Source organism: Citrus sinensis, chromosome 4 (genome assembly GCF_022201045.2).
Source record: "Citrus sinensis cultivar Valencia sweet orange chromosome 4, DVS_A1.0, whole genome shotgun sequence".
NCBI classification, from domain to species: Eukaryota; Viridiplantae; Streptophyta; class Magnoliopsida; order Sapindales; family Rutaceae; genus Citrus; species Citrus sinensis.
Genome location: NC_068559.1, coordinates 28,291,269 through 28,312,158, shown reverse-complemented (window position 1 = coordinate 28,312,158; position 20,890 = coordinate 28,291,269). Strand labels below are relative to the sequence as shown.

The following is a 20,890-nucleotide window of genomic DNA, read 5'->3' as shown; positions in this document are numbered from 1 at the left end:
GAAAATTTTCATGGAAGAAAATTGGGATCTTTGTCAACTTTTGAGCTGGCAAATGCATCTTCTTTTGCCCCACCATGTGGAAATTAGTATTGGAAAAGCTAGCATCCTCGATGCCTTTATTTGATCATCAAATAGTGATAAGATGGACCGTGATCATAAAGTAATATTGGCTACGAAAGGGTATATCAGATAAATACTTTATCGATCGATCTCCGATAAATACTATGTTACAATTAATGTAACATACATATTCAATAATAACCACACAAATTATGTGGATCCATCATTTATGTGATTGTTATTAAATGTATATGTTACATTAATTGTAACATAGGGGCTTCAATTCTTTCAAATTACTTTTTATAATGTATATAGCCTACAACAGTGAGTAGTATAGTATTTTTCAAAAAACACCCCCGCAAACCCATCGATATGGCTGCCAAGCTGGCGCCAACCCTTAACCTGAAATTCCAAAAACACCCTCACGCGAGTGGTGATTTTCCATCGAAAACAGTGAGCGCCGCTATTTTGACAGCACACTTACACATACATGTCTACCAATGTCTTGTCTTGTCTCTCTATAAATGAAACCTGTGAGGCGAAGACAGTAAGTACTTTCAGTGGCTTGTACTCACACAAAAGAGCTTTGCGTGTGTGAGAGAGAGATCCAAACAGAGAGAGTACTTAAAATTTAGGGAAAAAAAAAAGAGGGAAATGGAGAAAGCGCTAACAAAAGTGAGTAGCTTAAAGGTAGGAGGCTCATGGATCTCGAAGAAAGCTAAGGAGGAGCTCTCTAACATCACTCAAGACATCAATGTGCGTTCTGATTTTTTGTTTTTAAATTCATTTTCTTGTACAAGTTTCGCTCTTTAATCTTGTAATTAAAGTAAGCACATCATGTTTGCTTGTTATTGTTATTGTTTACTGATGGGTTTTTGGTTATCTGTTGATTTTGTCAATGTGGCTTGATTGAGTGATACCCACTTGATTTTGCTGGGTTTATTTTTCATGGGAAATTACTAGTGGAGTGTAAGATCTTTGGATTTTTCTTGAGTAGGGATGGATTTGTGAGATGGGTTTCAATTTTTCGATTGCTCTTTCGTTTTGGATAAAGTTGGCATTTTTTTTTCTGAAACTCGTTTCATTTTGTGTCTCTTCGTTTGTTTCTCCGTGTTCTGTTTACAATTTCAAGCCCTTCAGATTTTTGTTTGGATTAATGAGACATTTCGATCCCTTCTATATTCTAATACATTAAAGAAAACAAACTATGATTTACAGTCATTTCGTAAATGTGAAATCTGGATGTAATCAATCTTACAGCTCCAGTGCTTAACTGCTGTTTATACTGCTCAAAATTCGAGTAAATATGTTGTTTATCGATTCGTAAAGTTTCTAACGGTTTGTTGTGATGAAATCAGATAAAATATTCCCCTCTTTCCCACTGATTTTCTGTAGTTACGAGCTATTGCAATTTGCAACAGCTTTGCATCTTACTTTTAAGTGAGTTATTTACAGTTGAGGTGAGAGATGAATGTAAAGAATCCAATCGTGTTTCTTTGTTAAACAAATTGTTGACCTAAGTAATTGCCTAGAACTAGAAGTGATTTTAACTTTCGATATCTGTAGTGTAGGCCAGTTAGCAGGACTTTTATCATTTAATAGATTTGATTTGTATAATAGGGGCTGGAAACTGGAAAAATGTTATTTTGAATGCTTTTATATCTTATCAAAAGAAAAATAGATAAGGAATCTCCTTTTATGGAAGATAACATATTGCATCTTCAATATTTCTACTTGGTAGCCCTTATTCCCTTAGAAGATTGCATCAGAAAGGGGCATTTTTATTCTTTGATATGAAATTTTGTCATCATTTGGAATGTGGTGTAGTTTAGGTATGATGGTACTACTTTCTTTTTTCTAACAGCTTTCACATTGTTGCAGACTATCTCCAGTACTGTTGAAGAGAAGGCGAAATGGATTTTCAACAAGCTGAAAGGTGCAAGTGCTAAATTTTACTTGAATTTGTGTATGTTGAAGTATAGAAAAAAATGTAACCTAGAAATGACTAAATATGGAAGAAACCCTTGTCTTCGCTTGTGAATATACTCTTTGCATAGTGCTCATTGTGACTTTCTGATACTTAGTCTCATGGAATGCATTCTATCAAAAGGACACTAGAATATGGTAAATGCATTCCAATCTTCAGCATTTTCCTTTGCTTGTTTTTTTTTTTCACTTTAAATAATTAGGAAATGCATGTATGCTGCTAATGGCAAGATGCTTATGTATGCACTTTCCCCATCACAGGAAAGCCCACGAAAAGCTTGCCAGAACTTCTTCGCGAGTACAACTTACCAGCAGGCCTCTTTCCCCAGAACATAATCTGTTATGAATTGGATGAAACAAAAGCCAAACTGACTGTGTACTTGCCCTCGGTGTGTGAAGTCATTTTCAAGGACTCCTCAGTTATAAGGTATGCAACGCGGGTGAAAGCGAATCTAATGAGGGGAAAGCTCTCAGGTATAGAGGGAATGAAGACTAAGGTCCTTGTATGGGTTAAAGTCACATCTGTTTCCATTGAGAGCTACAAGTCCGATAAGGTATGGTTCACAGCTGGAGTGATGAAATCAAGGCCAAAGGATGCTTATTTAGCCCTGCAGAATGCTATAAGAGTTGAAGAATTTTGAGTTCTAGTATATTCATTATTGCTGTTGCTGCTGGAGGTTGATGGCTTATATATCTAGTAATATTTTAGATAGATCAGGCAGTAACACTGTTCATCATCTTTATGAGAAACAAATTGGACTATGTTATTGGCTCCATTTTTGAAATCCCATGGATGGCTTACATTTAGCTAATAGCGTATTTAGGATTTGGTGACGATGTATTTTTTTATCTTCATGCTTCTTTTCCTACATTTGTAGGGAATGATTAAGCAATTATTAATATTTTTTTTGACGAATCCTTGTGATCAAAGGACTAAATCGATTTAGTAAACTTAGTTGTAAGTTCTTGCAACCAAGGAAACAGAGTTAAGGTAGGTATAGGAAACTGAGTAACCTTCTCCTACTGGCTAATAGGTTTTGGTAAAAAATCTCTCTTCCATAAGTAGACACGCAGAAGCATAGTTCTTGAAGCAGAGAGAGTAACAAGAGCTAGAAAAAGGCTTGTACTATACGGTTTATGGAAAACTCAAACTCAAACTCAAGAGGCAATCTAATCATGACTTCGCTTGAACAAAAGCATCAGAAATCTCAGAGGAAACGGCCAAGGACGCAACAACAGGGACAGCAGCAGATAAAGGGAGAAGAACACAATCGGAAACCCGAACAAAATCTTGTTCTTGGCCGTGAATCCAACATCGACAATTCAAAACTGACATCTTTCTTAGTGCAAGAAGACTCATTCCTCACGCCGTGGAATTGGAGTGGCAACAATAAATCCGAAGGAAAGGATGGCCAGAATCATTCTACTTCTAACTCAAGGATTGGAGAGCAACAGCGCCTCCACTTGGAACCTGGTTCATATTTCAGTTACAATGTGTGTGAGGATGCACTGCCTTATTTTTTCAGTGTTGTAGTTAATAGAGTAACTTGACCAACTTGTTTTCATTCTTGTTTTCACTTTGCAGCTGTTTTCAGTCACGCGGAGCATGAAAGCACAGTAGAATCTAATTAGGACCCAATCTGCCGCAGGTGTTAACATATATGTATATTTAATTAACCAGAGCAATGTTATCATTAATATATATATATATATATATATATATATATTGAATGAGCAATATACTGTTTTTAAAGACAATTACTAGTTGCTACAAATAAATAGTAACAAATCGATTTGCACTATATATTGAATGAATTCAGGTATAGTGGCTTCATTTAGCTGTCAAAAGTTTCCTAATCTGCATGCCAAATCAAGTGATACTCCGGTCGAATCACGAACGATCTCATATACTGAAATAACATTCTCAATAGTCAACAGGAAAATGATGCACCACTCCAGAAGATCTGACCGCCTATTTTGTATAACTTCTTGAAGGAAATGAATGTTGTGCTGCAAGACGAATGTTGTTTATAATGATAAACAAAAGAATATCACGATGCAGTTGAATCATTACCATCACAGCCAAGTAATTGTGAAACTTACGCACATCATAAAAAGAGAACCAATATAGAGCCCCAAAACACATTCCAAATTTTGATCACAATGAAATTGAGAGAAATTTGCTGATTTAGTTGTTTATTGTTTCTAGGAGGTGTTTTATTATTTATGCGGAGGTGAAATAGCTATCTAATTATAGCATTGCGCATTTGGCATTTTGATTTAAAAAAAAAATCAGCACCAAAACTCTCAATTGTTTTCCAAACTGAAAGGGTAAGATAAATAGTTCTTTAAAGTTCGGTATAAGCCAAAACAGAAATACACATTCTTAAGGGATAAGAGCTGACATACCTCCACAAATTTCAATTTGAAATCCAGATTTCCAAAGCGTTGTGCAACCTCATACTCCTCCCTAAGGTACTCATATATTTGAGCATATTTTGCATCCCTCCAAGCAATTTCTGATCTGAATAACAAAAGACATCATGAAAAGGGAGAATCAATCATGATTCACAAAGAAAGACTCCTATCAAAATTCAGGATGCTTTTTCTTCACTGGAAAAGAAGGTGAATATTTTAGGAAAACCATCTCTCACAAAACCCACCCAAAAAGTACAAAAGAGGGAAAAACTAAATGAGAAGGATCCCCTAATTCATGATGACATTCATGCCTCATGTAACAAATAATCACTGTGGAATATACAGTAGGCATGTCGACTCTTACAAGTCTGTGGGAGCACACAGGACTATAGAAGTTTCAGGTCCAAAAGAGAAATTTCAATTTCATTAGGTGGTGTAGAAGAAGACTTGAAACTCATCGGATGCAAAGAATTATCTAACCACCTAAAAAACAAGCATTGGCAGTTACCTTTCAAAAAGACCCACTTTGAGAATCACATCGGCTAGATTTGAATTAGCCTTCCCCACAAGTTGAATAAGCTTTGTCCTATCCATTGTGAAAGTTCCAGTTTTTTCCATTGCACGGTTTATGCCTGCAAACTCTTCAACCAGACAATCAACCTGAGAGACAAAGTAGTCCAAAGCCATGCTTTGGCCAAGCACACTTCCGATAACGCGGACACTATCAGTATCCAAATTCTTAAGAACAATGTAGTCTGGGCCGCCCTGCATGTCCTCAGCCAACAGTGGCTTCTCTTTTATTGCATAATCTAAATCAGGATTTCAACAACCAAATACAATTAGTATCACACACACCCAGAAACTTTCCTAGCTAAGGAGAAAACGTGAAAGGAAATTGTAGAAGCTTCGCTTGGAAGAACAAGGAAATCCAAAGTTTTAATGTCTATGATTACACATACACACACATATGAGATGAATTTGAAGAAAACAGAGTCTAAATAAGAAACTTACCATCTTTCCTCATTTCAGGGAGCATTCCAGATGCATGTCTTCTAATAATATGCAGGTAATTTTCAACTTCATGATCCTCGATATTAAACAGAACAGCAGATCCATAATGGAACACAACCATGTAACGGCAGTGGCTCACATTCCCGTGGACTCCAAGCGCCTAAATCATAGTGACATGTTAACACCGAAAAAGAGGAGGAAAAAAGTGAACAAGCAAACAAATTAAGAGCCATAATAGATTTTATTATTTTATATTTTAATTTTGAAGATCTAAAACTAAAACCATTGCCTAATGACTAGTGGTATTATAAATCTAGCTACAACAACTACTAGACCCAAACAATTACTTCTTACATCTAACAACTCAAAATTAAAGGTAAAAAAAAAAAAAAAAACACGATTAACATGGTAATTAAGTTAAACAAAGTTGAATGAACACGTTGTTCCTGAATAATCTTACAGAAATTTCTGAAGGAAAATCGGAGTATCTGAGGGCAATGTATTTGGTTGAGCGAGAGGAAGGAGGAACAACATGGGTCAAATTCTCGGCTTGCATGCTCTTCAAATCGATACTGCCAAAACCATGAATCTGAGAAGCCAAATCATAGTAAAAAAAGGGCGAACGATAAAAACCAAAATAGGCAATGCAAAGCTATAAAACTGGTATTTCTTCTTCAACAAACCCAAGATATGATCAGGCTAACCTGGTGGAAAGAAAGTAAGCTTTAACGGGTATTTTTCCAATTTCCTCATCTTCGTCGGCGAGTCCATAATTAGGGTGAAAATCAACCGAACCAGAATCTAACTCGGTGCAAAGTCGGTGTGGGATTGCAGAAAAATGTCTTAAATTGAAGAAGAAACAACGGTCAAATAAAGGAGATTTAAGGGATTGAAGATGTTCTAGATGGGAAAAAAGGTTAAAGTTGCAATTTTCATGAGTGCGGGCCATGTGGGTGAGGAGAAGAGACGGTAATCGCCATCTACCCATTCACAGTGTAATGTGTAAATGGGATTTTCGCTGTTGTGTTCAATGAATTATGCAGGAGGAGTTGGACATGGCAAGTGTTGTTGTGTTGATTTTGTTTTTGGTCAGCTTTTGCAGCAAGTGAGGAAAAAATGAGATCTGTTCTTCCCTACAAACTTCAAAGACGGCTTTCTAGTTCTCGTGTTGTGCAATCGTATTTTTCTTCTATTGAGAAAGCAAAACATGCATATTGATGGAATTTTTTTCTTTGAATAACCTAATTCTAATTTCTGAAAGATTGTGGTTCTATAAATAAATATTTAGAAAATAAAATCTTTCTTTTATTAGACTAATTAAGCCTAAGCTATGTTATATATTTGGCTTGTGCTATTTAATTTTAATATTTTGACATAAATTTTTATCCATTAATTTTGAACAATCTAATTATAAATATTGAAGGTACAAATAATATTTAATAATGTATATTCATCAACTATTAAATTTTAGTGTGTGTATATTTATATGTATGTATGTATGTATGCCTGTATATATATAATAAAAATTTAAAATTATTCTTATTAATTGAGAAATAAAATTATTAATTTTAAAGAGGTTATTATTATTACCAGTTATATTGAAATAATAAATAAAAAACTAAAATTAATAACATAAAATATTTATTATAGTTATCAATTATTATATGCACACAATAAAAAAATATTTTATGTTAATGTTTATAAATATTTAAATAAAATTTATTTAATATTATATCTAATTTAGTCATATATAATTTTTTAATAATTTAATGATAAAATTTAATAAATACATATGACTATTTTTAAAATTGACAATATTTTTAAAAATAAATTTTATTAAATATTTAATTAATTTTTACCGTTGATTATTTCTATAAGATAATTAACAGTAATTATTTCAAAAATTACAGCATTAACAAATTGGCTCTGAGACTTAGAAACCAATTTGTGTTCTGCCCCCTACAATTTTTAACACGAATTTAAAAAAAAATTGCTAATATTGTCAATTTATATAAATACAATAATAAGATCGAACATTAAACGTCATCGTTTGGCACGGTTCGAAGAATCAGCCAAGTGAGCAAAAAGCGTAGCATTTGACAGAGAACGAGAATTGAGAAAATCGAGAATGGCAATATCAGGGGACTTGAGGGTCGCCGCAACACTGGCATCTTATCATCAACACCCACTTCGTAGCTCGTTACCTTCTTCAAAGGTCCTCAATTCTTTCTTAATTTTTCTTATCCTATTTATCCTTCTCCTGATACGGGTCTCGTGAAATTTGCCCAATATACTTTTTATTAATATGCTTGTTTGTTGATAAAATGAAGTACATACTTGGATTTTTAATGAATGAGTTTAGGTTGGAGTGATAATTGCTTTTTGTGTTTTGTGTAATTTAGGCTCATTTCTTGGTTCAATTTAAATCAGTAAGATCTTATGCATGTGTAGCTTAATTCAGTTTCTAAGTTAGCACATAAATGTAAATATAGCGCATTATTATACTCAGATTATAAGCTATCTCCTTATTAGCTTGATAATGTTTCAGTTGTTCTTCTGACTTTTCTGTTTTGCCACTCTGTAGAATTTAAGAGCAACTATTGTTGAAAACTTTATTTCATTTATTCTTATTCCACTGGTATGCCCATCTAGACCTAGTAGTGTGTAATAAAATCTCATAAAAGGTATCGGATAGCAAGAAAAGTAAATCAATTAATTTCTCAGGCTTTGTATTGATTCTAAATAGGCAGTTTCTATTGTTATCGTGATTTTTCGTTTCCATTTTTCTTTTGCGATATTCAGTTTTTAAATGTTTTTTGTGTTTTGGAGTGAATCATCTGATACTGAGGGTTTTGGTGTTACAGACTAGTCTGTTGTGTGCAGCTAAGGTCTATTCCTTGTTTACTTGGCAATAACAACCGACTAATTAGTCATGAACTATGAAGTTTTATATAACCATGGACAACAAATGCAAAGACATAATGGTGCCTGTTGACATGTAAGGGTTATAACTATGGTGGCGATTGGTTGTAGGTGTCCATCATAGGTGGCTGTAGTGAAGTCAGATGGGAATATATTTGGAAAGTGATTATGTTTAACTGATTTCATAGCTAATGAAGAATGCTTCACAGAATGTACAGTGAACTTCAAAAATTTCAATTTTTTGACTACGCTGGTGAACGTGGCCATAGTGCTGGTGGGGATGGTGGTATTGTTTCTGTTTTCCTCAATTTATTCTCATCATTGTTACACAACATCAAAAACAGCATGTTGGCCCAGCTATGGGGAAGCTAATAAGTGCATGGTTGTCTGGTTAAATCATGATGATCTGGGATGTCCAAATGCTATTTAATTAGTTTTTGTTGTTGTCATTGATGAAATGTGCTGTTGCAGAGGATAAATTTTGGTTCCTCTTAATTCTTGGATTGAATTGGATTCAAAGTAATAAGAAGGGTTAGGCAGGCTGCTTTTTAGTATTCATACTGTATAAGCTATTTTAAAAGTAAATAAATGCCTAGCAACACTAAACTATCTCATATAATCTACTGTTTTGTAGGTAGATTTTGCTGGTTTCCCTTCTGAAATCACACCCAAATGGCCTGGCATGGCTATTGATAATTGTAGCATGCGTCAATCTAAACTGTTTTCTAGGATCTCGGGTGATTATAAGCTCTCCCCAAATCCCATTAGTCATGAAGTTGAGAGTTTCCTGCTCAATGCAATAAATATGAGCTTCTTTGATCGTCTAAACTTAGCTTGGAAGATAGTATTCCCATCTCCGACAACCAGAAGAAACTCTAATGCAAGGATTGCCAAGCAGCGATTGCAGATGATTCTCTTCTCTGACCGATGTGCTGTTAGTGATGAGGCAAAACGGAAGATTGTGAACAACATTGTGCATGCTTTATCAGATTTTGTGGAGATAGAATCACAGGATAAAGTTCAGCTTAATGTCTCTACTGATACAGATCTCGGTACCATTTATTCTGTCACTGTGCCTGTACGACGGGTGAAGCCAGAATATCTAGATTCTTATGATGTGGGAACGATAGCAAATGTTGAGTACAAAGACACCGGAGAAACCTCTGGTTCTGTAGATGTCAGGTTTGATTTCTTTGTTCCAGATGAATAACTGCTTGGTCCTCAACTTCCAAGTGTCGAAGAAAACAATTGTGTTTCCCAGTTTGACAAGTTTATGTTCAGATGTTTCAATGTTGAGTCCTCAAGAAAACTTTACACTTGTGTATATAATTTAAATTTCGTGTATGATAGTTAGTAATTTTGCTCTGTGAGATTCTAGTTTGCTTGGATGTTCAGTTTATGTTTAGAAATAGATGGCTTGTTTCTCCTAGCCTGGCATTAAAGTTTTTTAACTCTTAATCTTAGTATGGGGAAAGTCCGGATGGAGAAATCCAATAAAACTTTTTTTTACAAGTATTTTGAAATTTGTTTCTTATTTACATAATAATCAACACGATTTTCCTCAATTTTAAAATGTATATGGGAATGCAATAAGATTTGCACGGGGCTAGGATGATTGAGAAACACCACTTTTGCAACCTTTTTTTATTTTATTTTATTTTTGAATCTGCAAATCTTACGCTAGTATTGTATGAACTACAATAGAAAATGCACTACAAGTAGGCAAGTCATGTTAATAATCACTTTACCAAAAGTTATTTATTTTACTGAACGTAAAAGAACAAATTCATTTACAGATTTCATACTACAAATAATTTTCAAAATAATAATAAGTCAATCAGGCAAAGGGTCGTGCTACAAAATTAGGACCGATTAATACACTGCTCTTAGGAGTTAGAAAATAGAAACAGACGGCAATGGAGAAAATTTCCTTCCCGGGTTGAATTTGAAAAGCGAGGGGTAGATTAGTAAATCAATATTATATTGCAATTTTATCCCCAAGATGTAAATTTGGGCGGGAAATTTTCAGGTTGAAAAACAAATCCTCGTCAATGTTCACATTTATCAGACAATTAGTAAGAGGTGTAGAGTAGAACTAGGGTTTCTGTTTCACTTAACTGAGACTGAGAGATTGACAGATGTGTTGAGTTCATTCTCTTGATTTTCGAAATGAAAGGCTTTCGTTTAGAGTTCGAGAAACCGATTGCAGACGCAATTTCCAGGATCCGATTCGCTTCGCATTCTAATAATCTCCTAATTTCTTCTTGGGACTCCGTGAGCGTCCTTTTCACTTTTCGTTCTCATTTTCTTTTTCTGAGAAATATTATTACAAACTGCACTTTTACATTTTATATATAACTCGTAATTTCTTTTTTAATTGTTTATTTCTAGAGCCTTCGTTTGTACGATGTGGATAGTTCTCAGCTCAGGTTAGAATCCCCCGGGGAGCCTCCACTTCTCGATTGCTGTTTCCAAAACGACGCCGTTGTTTTCACCGCCGCCTCTGACGGTTTCATTAGAAGGTTCATTTACCTTATATCACATTTTCTGGAGTTTTAGTTTCTTGATTTTATTGTGATTCTTAATTTAAATCATGAGAAATATATATATATATATATTTTCTGACATGTGATTTTAAAATGTGAGAAAATTTGAAAAAAATTTAAAAGTGTGTGATTTAATAGTATTGTGAAATTAAACTTTAAAACTGCACGGCCTTTTGTAAAATTTCTTACATTTTAAAATCTTGAATTGGAAAATATATTAAGTCTACTACTAAATTTTCATTTTATTTACATAAAATTTGCAACTACAGAAAAAATATATATAAAAAATAATTATTATTGTTTTTGGTTTCATTTAAATACTTATACTGGTATCAAAGTTTTGATTGTGAATATCATTATTACAGGTGCGACTTGCATTTGGGAATTAATGATGCTGTTGGAAATCATGACGATATTGCAACCTGCCTTCAGTTTTCTGAAGAAACTAGTGAGCCACTATTTCCAATTTAGTGCTTCTACCATGTTATCTTGTTTGGGCTTCTTTTGTCGAACAAGTTTTTATCAATAGTTTTCAGAAATACAACTGCGGGAGATGTGAGGAGCCCTATGGTTTTTATTAACGCGAGTTACGTAATTCACTCTCTTGGGATGTGGTAGGCCAAGTAGTTACTGCTGGTTTGGACAAGAAGATAATGTTTTGGGACATACGCATGGGGAGAGCTTCGGGAAATTTAGATGCAGACGTGGCGTCTATGTCGCTCTCTGGGTATGACTTGATAGTGGCCGTTGGAGCATCAGTAAATATGTATGACTTACGATATTTAGGCAGGTCTGTTCAATCAAGTGAATTGCGTATGGATGTACAAATAAAATGTGTCAGTTCAAATCCTTATTCTAGAGGTATTAAAAATGTGGGTTCTCACCTTTGCATGTCACATTTATATCAGTTATGCATGAGTGATTCAGATTTTAAGCATGCACTCTAGTGTTCAAGATTTCCAGATTTTCAGATCAGATTTCTGATATTGATGTTACAATCACACCAAATTTTCTTAATTTATTCTATCACTTATTGGGGAATTCATGTCCTTGCAGGACATGTGGTTGGATCAATAGATGGGCGGGTAGCAGTTGAGATCTCTCATCCATCTGATTCAAATAACTCAGGGTCAGTTTTTAACTGGTATTTCTTCAAATCATAAAGATGATTCTTTGTACATTCTATAGACATTGTTGTTGCTTCTGTAGCACATGAAAAACTAAGGAGATCGTAGATGAATTCCAGTTAAAATTTCACAGCCAGAAGTACTTGTCTTATCTGATATTTTTGTTCATTCTTGGTTGTTGCATGCTATCATTTGTGTTGAAAAGGTGAATCTTCTTTTGTTGATTTTTGAGAATAGAATGACTTTTAGAATGTTTCCAAAACCCTACCATAGTATTTGGTATTAAGTTTCATGTTTTCAATTTTCTGTTGCAGGATTGACAGGCCATTGTATAATGAAAATCATTTGCTTAAGCATAGAGCTAAAACTAGCTCCTGACAACCTCTATTTTTTATTTAATTGTTTCATGATGGGTTTACTTTCAGATTTCAAAGCCAAGTTGTTTAGAACATTGAGCATGCTATTTGGTGTGGACTAAAATGCTGTTTGAGATGTAGTATATTTTCAGTATGCTTGTAGGCCACGTTATCTTACGTGTCTTATACTCTGTGACAGATACATGTTCCGGTGTCATCCAAAGTCCAAGGATGGAAGACATCATCTAGTTCCTGTGAACGATGTTGTATTCAGTCCACTGTATGTGCATTTCATTCTGCGGCTTCTTCTCATAGATTTTTTGATGTTATATTGATGATCAGATGTTTTTGATTTAGTTCTCGTGGTGCTTTTGTTACTGGTGATAACGAGGGGTATGTTGCTGCATGGGATGCCCAAAGTAGACGAAGATTATTTGAGGTACGTTCATCTCATTTTTGAGACTTTCCACATGATGGTTCTCACTGTGCATGTAATGTCTGATTCGTCAGTATATAAAAACTACCCTTGTTAGATTTTAATGCAAATCATAACATCACCTCTATTAAAAGAGATCAACATGTTGAATCATCTGGCTCTTTAATTTGGAAACTGATGAGTATTGTTATCACATCATGTAGTACGATAATCTGGATATGAATTTCGTTCTATGCAAATGATACCTTCAATCAACGTGCATGTGCATATACAGTTCTTGCGTTGCCCTAACATTCTATTGCTTTCAGTTGCCTAGATTCTCAAATAGTGTGGCATCATTATCATACAACCATGGGGGACAACTTCTGGCTGTTGCATCAAGCTGCACTTACCAAGAAGCTACTGCAATGTTAGTGATTACCTTGTTCTTTTCTTTTTGTTCTGTAAATGATTTTTCAATTTGACTGTTACCCTCAAATTGTCATTGACAATATAGGAGGTTGGGGCTTCACTTCAGATTTGTTCATGTTTTTGTGTGCACTTGTTGCAGAGAAGAGACGCCTCAAATATTTATTATCAGAATAGATGACATCCAACAGCAATCAGCTTGTGTTGGAAGCTCTAGTAGGCATTGATACTGCAAGGTATCCTTCCAAAGAAGGTAACGATGAAAGTCTATAAAGGTGTCACTTACTGATTAGCACTGCAGCTGCAGCTGTGTGGGCAGCACTGAGATTTTGCAATTTGTCCCATATTTCAGCAAGACGCAAGCACTCAATTGTTTGATTGATTAGATATGAAGAATTAGATTATTAAAGCCCGTTAACATCCCCAATACTTGTATCAAAAGCAAAAATCCTGGAAATATTTAAGTGCAGGAACAGTAATGCTTAGATTTTGGAAGTGTGCCTGTTGGCAAATGTTGTTTGTAGGTTGATTTTTGTAATATTCCATGTCCCCTAAAACGGATACCACTTCGATTGACTGGTTTTGTTGTTCAGCTATAAGCCTATAACTAACAGTCTTCAATTATTGCTTACACTAGTTTGCATTGCAAAAAAAAAATATTTACATGATAAATGGTCATCTTGAGCTTTGATTGCCTATTGAGATCTTTGATAAGCAAATATTTGAATTGATTATCATAAAGATGTAAAGGATAAATTTTGTTGATAGATTAGACATGGATACAATATTGTTTTATCCATCCTATCTAGTTTTATTCAGAAATTAAATCAATCATGTTAAGTAACACATAAATCCAATTAACACGGGTCATCAGATGTAATCATGAATAAAAAAATATTAATTTTTTCTATTTTTATTTACGAAATTATTTTCTACGTCGACTGATACAAGATTCTAAAATTAGATAAAAAAAATTGTCCAACCTCATCAATTGAAAGTAATTAAGTAATTAAAATGCCCTATTTAGTAAGCTATCTATTTTACTTTTTTTTTTAAAAGTTGTCCGACTTATGTTCGGTTGAAAATTAATTATACTATCATTTTGATTTGCTAACAACTTTTTTAGTGAAGTCAAATGTTAACTTCGTACTTTTTTTTAATTTAAATTTGACTACAATCTAAATGAGTCTAAATATAAATTTTGATTGATTTATTTATTTTTTAAGTAGTATTTTGTTTATTTTATAAATAAAATATTTTTTAAATATAATTATTTAATATTTATGTCTCAAAATGAAAAGGAGTTAGAGTTTATAGTTTAAGAAATAAGTGCATTTGATAGATATATTTTTAAAATTTAAAATTTACCTTTTATTCAATTTTTTAATTAAATAGAAGTCATTAATTTTTTTATGCAAATATAGATATCTAAAAATTAAATATAAGTTATAAAAATAAATAAATAAATTTTTAAAAAATTAAAAAAAAAAACCTGAAATTAATAAAATTTCAGGATGTCTAAGAAATGAAGCTCATTTATTGGTTCGCAGTCGGGACCCCTCGCCATTCTTGATCGTGGAAATACAAATATTAAAACTTAAAAGAATATAGTTTTGTTTTTTGTTAAATAATATCCCAAATATTTAATTAAGGCCAAGAATATATGAACTATGAAGTAACCCTTAAATATGGATAGGTGCATGCACGAACGCATCATCAAGATGCCCACGTGCCACTCCCTGACTCTCAGCGTCAACACAACGCAACTAAAGATATTGACTTCCAGAAATCTGGACCGTACAAAAAAGGAAATCCAACGGCTGAAACCTGGATAGATTTGAAGTCTTATTCTCTTTCACCCTCTTTACCCAGCTCATTATAAATATCCGAAACCCTTCTGCATCAAAAATTTTCTCCTGGTGATTGAAGGTATAGTTCGATTCTAACAAAATTTGGTTGTCGAAGCTCTAATTGTGAATCGCAGGAACCAGACGATATGTCGGACGAAGAGCACCACTTTGAGTCGAAGGCCGACGCCGGCGCCTCCAAGACATTTCCTCAGCAGGCCGGAACGATTCGCAAAAACGGTTATATCGTCATCAAAGGTCGTCCTTGCAAGGTAAGCTTGCTCGGATCTGAAGTTTCGTTTGGATCCCTTTTTCGTTTTCTGCGCTTGTTTGAGATCTGCATTCACCGCATAGCTTTCCCTAAATTTATCAAAAAATATATATATATCTTAGTAGAAAATTTTTTTAACCCGTCACGTGTTGTCGTGTGATGTCATGAATTAGTTTTGAATGTTGAAACAATGATGGATAAATCACTTCACCTGTGAAATTAATTGTCTAATTATTACATAGAACTGAGATATGAGATATATGTTAAAGGAATATTTAATTTATGCAAAATTTTTTTGAAGGATTAATTATGCAAATTAAGATAACGGTTGATGTAGGAAATTTTTTGGAGATTTTCTATTGACCTAGCAAATATGTAGAGAAAAAATCAGTTTTAGTGTTAGTGTGTGTGTGTCGTTAAGCTAATTTTTGATACAGTACTTTCTGGTTTATTATTTTGACCAAAAAATAAAAAATAAAATAAAATGAGCGATCCCACGGCGTCGATTCAGCAATTAAACTACTTTGTTACAGGTTGTTGAGGTTTCAACTTCCAAGACTGGAAAGCACGGTCATGCTAAGTGTCACTTTGTAGGAATTGACATCTTCAATGGCAAGAAGCTTGAGGATATTGTTCCCTCTTCCCACAACTGTGATGTATTGATTTATGCTTCTTTGAGTGCATTTAACTTTATAATTTTTTACTTCTTTTAAATAAATAAATAAAATTCGCGTTAGGTTAATGTGTTTTATTTCACTTTATAGGTTCCTCATGTCACTCGCACTGACTACCAGCTGATTGATATCTCTGAGGATGGATTTGTATGTTCTTACTTTGTTTTGTCATGTTCATTTTACTTGTCTTTTTTGCTGTAAATGCGATTAGTTAATTTCTGGTACTCTAATAAATTGCAGGTTAGCCTGCTGACTGAGAATGGCAATACCAAGGATGACCTGAGACTTCCAACTGATGAAAATCTGCTTTCACAGGTTAGTTGACTGATTTCCATTTTTACAAGGAACCCCATGTTGCAGTGTGTTATAATTTTAGTGTTGTTATGGTTTGGAGGTATGAGATAAAAATTGGTATGCTGTGTTCTATTACTAGTCCAATCTGTCATATTAAAAGTTGAATCTTGTTTGATCATAATGGCAACCTTACAAATTTTTCCATTGTTGAATTTGAAGTTTTAGAAGCTTGGATCGTCAGGTTTTGATTATTGACAATTGAGACTTATATGAGCAGTTGCTGCTTGTGATGCCTTTCTTCAGGATAATGATAAAGTAAATTTTTGCATGAATTTTTGCTCATATCCAAATATTTATGTGATTTTTCAATTGCAATTATAGAGTTCCATCTTTCCGCTATCTTATTGAAAGTAGTAATCTACGTAATTATAATGTTTATTTTGATTTTTTTTTTGTTTCTTTAATTTTAATTTTTCTTTTTTACAGATCAAGGATGGATTTGAGAGTGGGAAAGATCTGGTTGTCTCAGTTCAGTGTGCTATGGGAGAGGAGCAGATCAATGCCCTGAAGGACATTGGCCCCAAGTAAAAGACTTTTTGCTTGATCGAGAATGCAGATTGCTGAAAGCTGTGGGAAGGTGGATAGTAGTGTAGCTTACTGGTGTCCGGTTTCAAGATGAATGTCATCATTTCATATAAAATGACTCTTACCATATTATTAATTGTTTTCTATCGACAATATTTTTATTCTGTTTGATTGCTTGAAAGTTGAAACATGGTTGTTCTCGGTGTGCAGAAGTTGTATCCGCCAACGTGACTGTATATACACTTCGAAGCACCTTTTGGTTGTTTCAAACATGCAATTTACAGCTTCGTGGTATCACCTCGCATTTCAATCTTTTTCGGTTCTGCAGATATCGTGCATAGTCTCACAGCGTGTATTCTGCTGAATTACTAATTTTCAAAAGTGCTTGGTATGGATTTCAAATTGATCCATGCTCGAATTTTGCTTTGTTTCGGTAAAAAAAAGTAAGTTACAATGACAATATGATTTAGCTTTGTCTTGGGAAAAAAAAATTAATCGGATATGGATAGGCTATGCTGTGAAACCTAAACTGCAAGATGACTGAAAAAGCCTTGCACAAGCACTTTTGTCAAAAATCAATCAACACATCCGAAGAGCAGATAGCAATTGGAGTCACAATTGGTCACCTCAACAAGTTATTCGAAATATTTATCATTTGATTCTGTGAAATAAAAAGGGCCATCAACAAATTACAAAGGGATCACGTCGTTTCCAAACAGTCCCTAAGCTCACCAGTTTGCCATGAGCCTCTGTTTCTCGAGTTTCTGTATGTGAAACTCTTGAAGATAAAATCAACAGCAATGATGAGATCAACTACTGGACCTCCTCTCTCGAAAAGTGGATAACAGTACCAAGCCAATCATCAGGAATTTTTTCTCTCAATTCTCCACTTAGAGCCTTCACCGAGTGGCTGGAGGCTGCCTGTAGATAGCTAAACATCTCAATACTACAGAAAGAGAATTGCCTATAGAAAGCAAAAGGGTAAAAGAGTAACATGACAGAAAGTTACTACCTTCACTATGTATACATCAATACCAAGCTTTGCAATCATGGCAGCTTCTGATATCTTGGTCACCATTCCTCCAGTTGTATCGTGGGCAGCCACGGTTATTTCAACTGTTTGGCAGGTAAAAGTTTAGCAAGCTTTGAATGACGATGTCATAGATAGTCTGCTATGAGATTAGATAGCTTATTAAATTTTTGGAATGTCATAATTATGTTTTTACCATAAAAGCTCATCCACTAACCTTGGTTATTCATATGCTGAAGTGTTGGTTTTGTTATGGACCAGCTCCCGTCTTCCCCTACGGCTGCCAAATATTTAAAAACAGAAAAAGAAAAGAAAGAAATTGTCATTTCAATATAAAAAAAAATGAGTATCATCTACATACCTATGGCCAACAGAGAGTGCTCACCAATCTCTCTCAACAGAACTGCATTAGGTTCAGTTGGTGGATGGCTGTATACGCCCAAAACATCAGTCTTTAATCCCCATTAATCGGACAACACTCATCAGATGAAGTTTGATGTAAGAATGCAGCAACATAAATTTTTCACTTAATAGAAATCACTATGGGGTTATGCCTAGCAATCAGATGGGCAGATCGGTACTTTTTAAACGACAACTATTATTAATTACACAGAAACAAACACAATGGTTGAAGAGTTTAACTATATGTGAGTCATCTAGATCTGATGGTGCATAGACAAATTCAAAACATTGTTGGGTGCAATCCATAAAGCTCCGTCCAAGATACAAATGCATTGAATGAAATTCGTCATTGACAGAGGATACAAGAAAAACAACATAGTCAGGCTTCATGTATGCTGCTAGATGACGCATAATTACATCTCCACTCAATATGGTGCATCCCTGCCATAAACAAGTGAAAAAATGTCAATTCCAAAACAAAGACAAGAATTGTGACTGCTAATTATCAGAGATAGCATACCTGTACATCGTCAAGCACAGCATCACCATGTAGAACCTACAAAGGCAGACCATAATCAGCATCATACAGATTACAATATAAATATTAGAATTTCTAGCTTTGGAAACTTACAGGAACAAAACCAGATTTAATTGTCTTGGCCACTACAGACAAATCAGCCACTGGTAACTGTGGAAATACAAGAGTTCAAGCTTAGGAAGAAAAATTACTCCGGGAAAAAGGAATTTTAATAGAGAATTAATTGGTGCTAAAAAATCTAACAAAATAGAGTCATTCTGAATGTTTCTAACATTTCCCCCAGAGGTTGACCACCCACAAGAAAATGGAGACATCCCAACAGAAGGAATACCCTCTGCAAAAAAAGCAAAAAATAATTTTAAAGTGGTGTGTTTCACTTCCACGGATATTGAGTGAAGAAGAAACATTGGGCCGGCTATATAGGTATTTTACATACAAAAAATTGGAAGGAAATGAAACAAACAAACAGAAAAGAAGATACAAAATTTACATAGATTCACATAAATTTATTTCCAGGTTGTGAAAGTTTTGGCATCTATTAATGCAGAATATGACAAGTCACAGAATCATACACTACCTCGGGCAAGTGCTCTAACAATCTCAAGGTTGAGAGTTGTAACCTGAAATAGAATAAACAATAACAGAATAAAATATCAATATGGGAACAAAAAAGACGAGATCACTGTTTCACAAAGCTCAAAAAAGGAAAAGGAAAAATCATAAGCTCAGTGAATGAACATACGGAAATGCGTGTTGCAACAAAGCCAGCCTTGACAAGAGGCTGTTGCAATCCTCCTTTGTGAACCCCAGAATTGCTAGCCTGAAAGTGCCCAAAAGAACCTAAGACCAACCACACATCTTTAGAACACTTGAAAAGAATTTAAATACCATTTTGACAAATTCAAATTCAATAAATGAGCTCATTGAACAGACCTCCTCCATGAACAACAATAAAGTTGGTAGAGTCCACTCTTAGCTTATCTCGAAAACCAGCTACATTACAAGCAATATCGGAAATTCCAGGTCTCTTGCTCCAATCCATCCCAACAACCTTATCAGAACTAAGCAATGCTTGCCTCAGCTGTGTAGAAACTATCTCAAGATTTTCTTCATTAATTTTCTCTAATTCATTTTTGCAAGTGATTGCCGCCCCTCCTATATTTCATGAACCCATTTGCAAAGTATTAGTCATGCATTATTTATTTGAGAGTTGAGATTAATAAACCAATAAACATTTTAGAGCCTGAACACGAAAAGATAGCCAAGACTAAACTGTTAAATGTCATAAATATAGGAAATTTAACAACTTTCAAGTGCTAATTCAATCAAAAAACTCCATGAAGCAATTTGATTAATGATCTGAATAAATAAATTTGATGACAAAGAGACGGACCCAGTTTCACGATACAACGTATTGGTTTGGTCTGATTGACATCGGTTGCTGTCTGGTTACCGTTCAACTCCATCTAGTTGTGCTCTGTGTGGTTAGTTTCTTCCTCCCAGCTCACCTTTGGCTTCTGCTTCTGCTCTAGTGACTCTTCACTCGCCCATTATCGAAATGAAATTAAAAAAATTAAACTAGGGCATCGTCGTGTTACTTACCACTGGAGAATCTTCTTATTATTCACAAGCTATAATTAATTCATTAAGCGGTGTATTGTTTAAATATCATTTCCTTTCCTCTATTTTAAATTAACTCTGGACGCGTTTGAGATTATAGTATTGTAACTTTTAAATTATAATTATTGGAGAAAAAAAATTATAATTATAAAATATAAATTTAAAATAATAATTTTAATAAAATTATTAAAAATATAATAAATTTTTTATTATATAAATAAATAATTATATTAATATAATTTTTAAGTTACGATTATTAGTGTTTAATAAATATTTTAATATTATAATTTTTTAATTACAATTGTCCAGAACATATTTTTTGTTGGGGGACCTCGGCCGAGTTGCGGTGATGACTTAAA

At 34.1% G+C, this 20,890-nt stretch overlaps 7 protein-coding genes across 13 annotated transcripts; 5 read left to right on the top strand and 2 right to left on the bottom strand.

Moving 5' to 3' along the window:
- The first annotated feature begins 578 nt into the window (after window positions 1–578).
- On the top strand, window positions 579–2,853 carry LOC102620373 (hypothetical protein). The gene is made up of 3 exons (XM_006483011.4): window positions 579–816; window positions 1,942–1,996; window positions 2,308–2,853. The coding sequence occupies exons 1-3, from the start codon at window positions 715–717 to the stop codon at window positions 2,685–2,687; spliced, it is 537 nt and encodes a 178-aa protein (XP_006483074.1). The 5' UTR covers window positions 579–714; the 3' UTR covers window positions 2,688–2,853.
- A 156-nt stretch (window positions 2,854–3,009) lies between these two features.
- Window positions 3,010–3,771, top strand: LOC102620649 (uncharacterized). The gene is made up of 2 exons (XM_006483012.4): window positions 3,010–3,540; window positions 3,632–3,771. Exons 1-2 carry the CDS (start codon window positions 3,184–3,186, stop codon window positions 3,665–3,667), a joined length of 393 nt encoding a protein of 130 aa, XP_006483075.1. The 5' UTR covers window positions 3,010–3,183; the 3' UTR covers window positions 3,668–3,771.
- Window positions 3,693–6,712, bottom strand: LOC102620927 (hypothetical protein). Of its 2 annotated transcripts, none has more exons than XM_006483013.4 (6): window positions 6,180–6,712; window positions 5,936–6,047; window positions 5,476–5,635; window positions 4,973–5,273; window positions 4,456–4,570; window positions 3,693–4,056 (listed from the first exon to the last, which is right to left on the bottom strand). In XM_006483013.4, exons 1-6 carry the CDS (start codon window positions 6,461–6,463, stop codon window positions 3,889–3,891), a joined length of 1,140 nt encoding a protein of 379 aa, XP_006483076.1. In that variant the 5' UTR covers window positions 6,464–6,712; the 3' UTR covers window positions 3,693–3,888. The 2 variants fall into 2 exon arrangements, with proteins under 2 accessions (XP_006483076.1, XP_006483077.1); XM_006483014.4 differs by having other exon boundaries at window positions 5,936–6,064; window positions 6,180–6,328.
- Window positions 6,713–7,518: 806 nt separating this feature from the next.
- Window positions 7,519–9,767, top strand: LOC102621406 (cell division topological specificity factor homolog, chloroplastic). Its single transcript, XM_006483015.3, has 2 exons — window positions 7,519–7,690; window positions 9,032–9,767. The coding sequence occupies exons 1-2, from the start codon at window positions 7,604–7,606 to the stop codon at window positions 9,605–9,607; spliced, it is 663 nt and encodes a 220-aa protein (XP_006483078.1). The 5' UTR covers window positions 7,519–7,603; the 3' UTR covers window positions 9,608–9,767.
- Window positions 9,768–9,913: 146 nt separating this feature from the next.
- On the top strand, window positions 9,914–13,966 carry LOC102621695 (mitotic checkpoint protein BUB3.3). The gene is made up of 9 exons (XM_006483016.4): window positions 9,914–10,671; window positions 10,789–10,919; window positions 11,309–11,391; window positions 11,562–11,804; window positions 12,000–12,072; window positions 12,626–12,706; window positions 12,784–12,865; window positions 13,171–13,271; window positions 13,413–13,966. Exons 1-9 carry the CDS (start codon window positions 10,567–10,569, stop codon window positions 13,495–13,497), a joined length of 984 nt encoding a protein of 327 aa, XP_006483079.1. The 5' UTR covers window positions 9,914–10,566; the 3' UTR covers window positions 13,498–13,966.
- A 1,192-nt stretch (window positions 13,967–15,158) lies between these two features.
- On the top strand, window positions 15,159–17,238 carry LOC102622877 (eukaryotic translation initiation factor 5A-2). The gene is made up of 5 exons (XM_006483021.3): window positions 15,159–15,389; window positions 15,922–16,044; window positions 16,153–16,209; window positions 16,303–16,377; window positions 16,843–17,238. Exons 1-5 carry the CDS (start codon window positions 15,267–15,269, stop codon window positions 16,942–16,944), a joined length of 480 nt encoding a protein of 159 aa, XP_006483084.1. The 5' UTR covers window positions 15,159–15,266; the 3' UTR covers window positions 16,945–17,238.
- A 309-nt stretch (window positions 17,239–17,547) lies between these two features.
- LOC102621982 (isopentenyl phosphate kinase) lies at window positions 17,548–20,572 on the bottom strand. 6 transcript variants are annotated; one of them, XM_006483017.4, is made up of 12 exons: window positions 20,305–20,569; window positions 19,845–20,066; window positions 19,654–19,751; window positions 19,489–19,531; window positions 19,184–19,245; window positions 19,005–19,061; window positions 18,894–18,929; window positions 18,737–18,814; window positions 18,333–18,423; window positions 18,189–18,251; window positions 17,954–18,057; window positions 17,548–17,862 (listed from the first exon to the last, which is right to left on the bottom strand). In XM_006483017.4, exons 1-12 carry the CDS (start codon window positions 20,375–20,377, stop codon window positions 17,755–17,757), a joined length of 1,035 nt encoding a protein of 344 aa, XP_006483080.1. In that variant the 5' UTR covers window positions 20,378–20,569; the 3' UTR covers window positions 17,548–17,754. The 6 variants fall into 6 exon arrangements, with proteins under 6 accessions (XP_006483080.1, XP_006483081.1, XP_006483083.1 ...); XM_006483018.4 differs by having other exon boundaries at window positions 18,357–18,423; window positions 20,305–20,567; XM_006483020.4 differs by lacking the exon at window positions 17,548–17,862 and having other exon boundaries at window positions 17,961–18,110; window positions 20,305–20,571.
- Window positions 20,573–20,890: the final 318 nt, after the last annotated feature.

Coding starts and splice junctions, on each gene's coding strand:
- LOC102620373 (XM_006483011.4), top strand. CDS start 715: ATGGAGAAAGCGCTAACAAAAGTGAGTAGCTTAAAGGTAGGAGGCTCA. Junction 817..1,941: donor ACATCACTCAAGACATCAAT/GTGCGTTCTGAT, acceptor ACATTGTTGCAG/ACTATCTCCAGTACTGTTGA. Junction 1,997..2,307: donor GATTTTCAACAAGCTGAAAG/GTGCAAGTGCTA, acceptor TCCCCATCACAG/GAAAGCCCACGAAAAGCTTG.
- LOC102620649 (XM_006483012.4), top strand. CDS start 3,184: ATGGAAAACTCAAACTCAAACTCAAGAGGCAATCTAATCATGACTTCG. Junction 3,541..3,631: donor GTTCATATTTCAGTTACAAT/GTGTGTGAGGAT, acceptor TTCACTTTGCAG/CTGTTTTCAGTCACGCGGAG.
- LOC102620927 (XM_006483013.4), bottom strand. CDS start 6,463: ATGGGTAGATGGCGATTACCGTCTCTTCTCCTCACCCACATGGCCCGC. Junction 5,274..5,475: donor CCCTGAAATGAGGAAAGATG/GTAAGTTTCTTA, acceptor ATCCTGATTTAG/ATTATGCAATAAAAGAGAAG. Junction 4,057..4,455: donor TCAAATTGAAATTTGTGGAG/GTATGTCAGCTC, acceptor TTCGTCTTGCAG/CACAACATTCATTTCCTTCA.
- LOC102621406 (XM_006483015.3), top strand. CDS start 7,604: ATGGCAATATCAGGGGACTTGAGGGTCGCCGCAACACTGGCATCTTAT. Junction 7,691..9,031: donor GCTCGTTACCTTCTTCAAAG/GTCCTCAATTCT, acceptor ACTGTTTTGTAG/GTAGATTTTGCTGGTTTCCC.
- LOC102621695 (XM_006483016.4), top strand. CDS start 10,567: ATGAAAGGCTTTCGTTTAGAGTTCGAGAAACCGATTGCAGACGCAATT. Junction 11,392..11,561: donor TCAGTTTTCTGAAGAAACTA/GTGAGCCACTAT, acceptor GGGATGTGGTAG/GCCAAGTAGTTACTGCTGGT. Junction 13,272..13,412: donor TACCAAGAAGCTACTGCAAT/GTTAGTGATTAC, acceptor CACTTGTTGCAG/AGAAGAGACGCCTCAAATAT.
- LOC102622877 (XM_006483021.3), top strand. CDS start 15,267: ATGTCGGACGAAGAGCACCACTTTGAGTCGAAGGCCGACGCCGGCGCC. Junction 16,210..16,302: donor ATATCTCTGAGGATGGATTT/GTATGTTCTTAC, acceptor AATAAATTGCAG/GTTAGCCTGCTGACTGAGAA. Junction 16,378..16,842: donor ATGAAAATCTGCTTTCACAG/GTTAGTTGACTG, acceptor TCTTTTTTACAG/ATCAAGGATGGATTTGAGAG.
- LOC102621982 (XM_006483017.4), bottom strand. CDS start 20,377: ATGGAGTTGAACGGTAACCAGACAGCAACCGATGTCAATCAGACCAAA. Junction 18,424..18,736: donor CTGACTATGTTGTTTTTCTT/GTATCCTCTGTC, acceptor TGGGGATTAAAG/ACTGATGTTTTGGGCGTATA. Junction 17,863..17,953: donor TTGATGTATACATAGTGAAG/GTAGTAACTTTC, acceptor AGCTATCTACAG/GCAGCCTCCAGCCACTCGGT.